Below are 3,847 nucleotides of genomic sequence, written 5' to 3'. Positions count from 1 at the left end.
GGACAGCTGACTCGCCGAGACTTGTGATACAATGATCGAAATTCGAAATGTTAGCGCCAATCTTGTGTGCAAGCGCGCTGGAAATAAATGTGTGCTGGCTTCCAGAGTCCAACACAGCACGGGCCATATGAAGGTCTCCCCTCTTTGACTTGACCAGAATGCATACAGTGCCCAATAGAACCATGATATCCGTGGATGACGATGGCGTGGATCCGAAACCAATGAAGGTCTCCGTAGGTGTAAGTATACTGGACATTGCATCGACTTCAGTGGCTGTGTTGTTTCCTTCCTGGCAGTGGATCAGCGTGTGGTGCTTCTTACAGCAGTTCTGACATCGAAATTGTGAGCGTCATGTGGCCACCTCATGGCCCTTGCGAAGGCAATTCCAACATGGCTTGAAGGTTATGACGTGTTCAAGTTTCTGGGTAAGAGGGAGCTCAATAAAAGCCTCGCACTTGGAGAGTAGATGATTTCCCTTGCAGAGAGGACATCTAACGTCTGGCGCTTCTTTGCCCTTCTCAGTTTTGTTCCGAGTCGTTCGAACTGCAGCTGGAGTATCCTTAGGATTCCTGGAAGGTGTGAAAGAAGTTGCGTGCAATGAGACGAACCTCTTCTTCTGATTCGTTTCGTTGGAGCGCCCTGGTGTCTTGGAGTTGTCTGCGTCCTGTGACATGCGGATAGCATTTTTCCTCTGCCGAACAAAGGCTATAACATTGTCCACCGTGGGAAACTCTTGGCTGGATCCGAGAGACAGTTCAAACTGTCTTCTGGTCTCTGGGTCCAATGTCCTTAACGCAAGTGTGGTAAGAAGGAAGTCCGTAGTATCCTTGAGTTGTAATGCCCGCAGAGCTTCTACGCTGTCAGCGACACCTGTAAGAAACTGCTCGTACCTTTGGAGGTTACTTCTTGCTCCTTTGCAGTTGAAGTCTATTATACGGTGAATAAGTACGTTAGCTAAGACCCGCGGATTCTGATATGTTTCCACCACTCGTTTCCAGGTCAATTCGTACGAATTTGCTTCGACTGGAAATCTGGAGATTACCGCAGCAGCTTCACCCTTCAAGGCGCCGATAAGGTAGTGGAACTTCTCGATGTTGGATAATGTCGGCTCATCGTGTATCAACGATGTGAACGTGTCATGGAAGAGCGACCACTTACATTACTATTTAATTTTAAATTAATGTACAAATTGAATCAATGAAGTAATATTATTTTTTGTGAATTCTTTATGTTTATAAAGCTCTAACCCTATTCAGGTTGTCTTCGTTCACATGGGGACGGAAATTCTTTTTTGATTTGGGACTTTTCCAATTCGAACTTATATTTACACTATTTTTATCCTTCTTTGAACATATGCTTCATCTTGGCAAAGATAAGTTTTGAAAAAAGATGAAATGCTCATTGAACTAGGAATGTATAGTAGAAAGACAGGGGAGGCAATAATACCAGGGAGTGGGAAGGCAAAGAGGAGAGAGATACAAAAAGGAGAGAAGCAAAGAGGGGAGAGACATACTGTAGGGGAGGAAAAAAAGTGTTCAATGATAAAAGGAACCCTAGCAAAATGGCTTGAAGAAATTCTCTCTTTAAGATTTTTTTGTTGCAAATTTTCTTTGAAAAAGCAAAATTTAAATTGAGTTTACTACAATTACTATAATCTTTCAGCGCCTAATGGACCAGTTTCTAAGAGGAATTGATGAATCCGTCTGTCAAATTTACATGAACTACTTCCTTTTTTTCAGTAAGAACGAGGTTGAACACGTGCGAGGGTTAAATAGCCTAAAATGTTCCAGAGAATAAGACATTTTGGGTTGAAATAGTCGGGGAAAAGTCGGCTCTGGGGCAGGAGCAAATAATATTTTTGGGAGATGATCACCACCCCGATGATGAAGGTATATATCTGACGGTGCATGGAGAGGTTGCAGCAATAGCCGGTACTCGCTTTTCCGGATTTTAATCAGCAATTCACTATGACCACAGATGTGAGTGAGTATGCGCTAGCAGTGGTGCTGTTTCAGAAAGGCGACGGGGGAGAGCACCCAGCGGCGTACGCCAGCAGGCGCTTTATGGAGACAGAAAGGAGATACAGCACAATGGAGCGAAACTCCTGAGAATAGTGTGGGCCGTCGCTTACTTTAGACTATATGTTTTCGGCAGAAGAATCAAGTACTGACCACAGACCACTCCAGTGGGTTGGAAAGCTGAAGGAATCGTCCACTATGATAACTCGCTGGAAGGAGCTTCTAGAGCGATATAACATGGAAGTTATATATAAACCGGGCAAAGAAAATGTGGTGGCCGATTGGTTGTCTCGAGCCATAACCACGAAAGCACTGGAACAAGAAAATGGGGAACGTCCGGTGTCATGAGACAGTTTCTGCGGAAATGGACGCCTAGAGAGGAAGATTAGTGCTACGACCGTCGATGAGGAAAGACCTACGTTATCCCCACCTTAGATCGCCTTTTCAGAGCTCAGTCTGCAATCAGACCTCATACCTCAGAGCAGGTAAGACGCTCCGTATACTAGTGCGTGCTGGGGGGAGTGGGTGTGAGTGGTTGAGTCCCGAGGGACACCAGTGCGAGTCGGGACTCCCAGGGAACAGGAGATAACCTATTTGTTAACATTTTTGTGTTAACTACCTGTGGCACCAGGTTTAGTGTTTTGTTATTGTTTTAGTTATTATTGTTGGACCTAGGTGTATGTGGACAGGAAGGTGTTATTGTAAAATTTGTTATCTTGTGTGAGGACTTTCATTCCAAAATTTCAACCATTCCAGAAAATTAGGAAAAAGGTATTTTTCAAAAGTACTTCTTTAACGCAATTTCTTACGTAAAATAGGGTGTTTTCAATATTGACTATGGTGGGAGTAAATAAAAAAGGAATTTTTTATTACCTTCGCTGGCTTCCTAGCGAGTATACCAGCAGTCCCTCAGAATCCACGGGAGACAGCGACGTATGTTACTCTGAGAGGGCGTGCATAAGGTTGGACTGCTAAAGACATATACAAAGAGCTCCCGTCCCCAGAAGAGTAGCAACAAATTGGGGAAATCAAGATGGTTAAGGTGACCCAGAGAGGTAGCGTCCTGATCAGGACTGAAGGCGCTGACCAGGCTCAAAAACTTATTAGCTGGGGAAAACTCAAGGATAAGGGACTGGAGGCGAGGCTCACAATGGCACGCAGACCTCGCCTGGAGGTTAGAGGGGTACCTAATTTCTGGAACAAGAGCGTCCTAGAGAATTATCTTTGGAGTAAGATTTCTATAGACTCGCCAAAAGATGAGAAAGACAGAAAGGAGTGGTTGAGACCCTGCTTCTCTACTACTGCGAGGGGCGGACTCACGAATACGTGGGTGCTAGAGGTGCACCAAGCAATGAGGCTCGCTCTGATGACATTGTCGGCGAAGGACGTCAGCGGAGGATGGTGGAGCTTGACCATCCGCGATTACCTTGAACCCCCTACTCTGCCTCCGGTGCCTGATTGCGGACACCCTGCTAAAATATGCACGAAGGACGTATCGTGCAGGTGGTGTCTGGGAACAGGGGACAAAGTCAAGAAGTGCCCAGAAAAGAGTAAGGGCAGAAACTGTAAGGCCAAAGGCAGTGTAGGGAAAGATCTCCGACATTGTGCGGGCAGGAGGGAATGCCCGGTACATCTGGAGATGATGGTCAAGCAGACGAAGAAGATCAGGTATGCGTAAGCTTCAAATCCTGCAGGTCAATATGGGCCTGAGACGAGTGGTCGCGGACGAATTGAGAACTCTCTCTCTCGCCTGTAGTGCTGACATTTTGGCGATTCAGGAGCCATGCTGTCGAAAGAATGTGGTCACAGGTTTTGGAACTACGTCGAAG

General features: G+C 45.8%; 1 protein-coding gene across 1 annotated transcript; it reads right to left on the bottom strand.

Moving 5' to 3' along the window:
- Window positions 1–349: 349 nt before the first annotated feature.
- Window positions 350–2,999, bottom strand: LOC106691039 (uncharacterized). The gene is made up of 2 exons (XM_014436683.1): window positions 2,961–2,999; window positions 350–1,153 (listed from the first exon to the last, which is right to left on the bottom strand). The coding sequence occupies exons 1-2, from the start codon at window positions 2,997–2,999 to the stop codon at window positions 350–352; spliced, it is 843 nt and encodes a 280-aa protein (XP_014292169.1).
- Window positions 3,000–3,847: the final 848 nt, after the last annotated feature.

This window comes from Halyomorpha halys, unplaced genomic scaffold (genome assembly GCF_000696795.3).
Source record: "Halyomorpha halys isolate HHAL.00 unplaced genomic scaffold, Hhal_1.1 Scaffold2046.1, whole genome shotgun sequence".
Taxonomy (NCBI): domain Eukaryota; kingdom Metazoa; phylum Arthropoda; class Insecta; order Hemiptera; family Pentatomidae; genus Halyomorpha; species Halyomorpha halys.
This window is presented reverse-complemented; position numbering and strand designations above follow the sequence as displayed.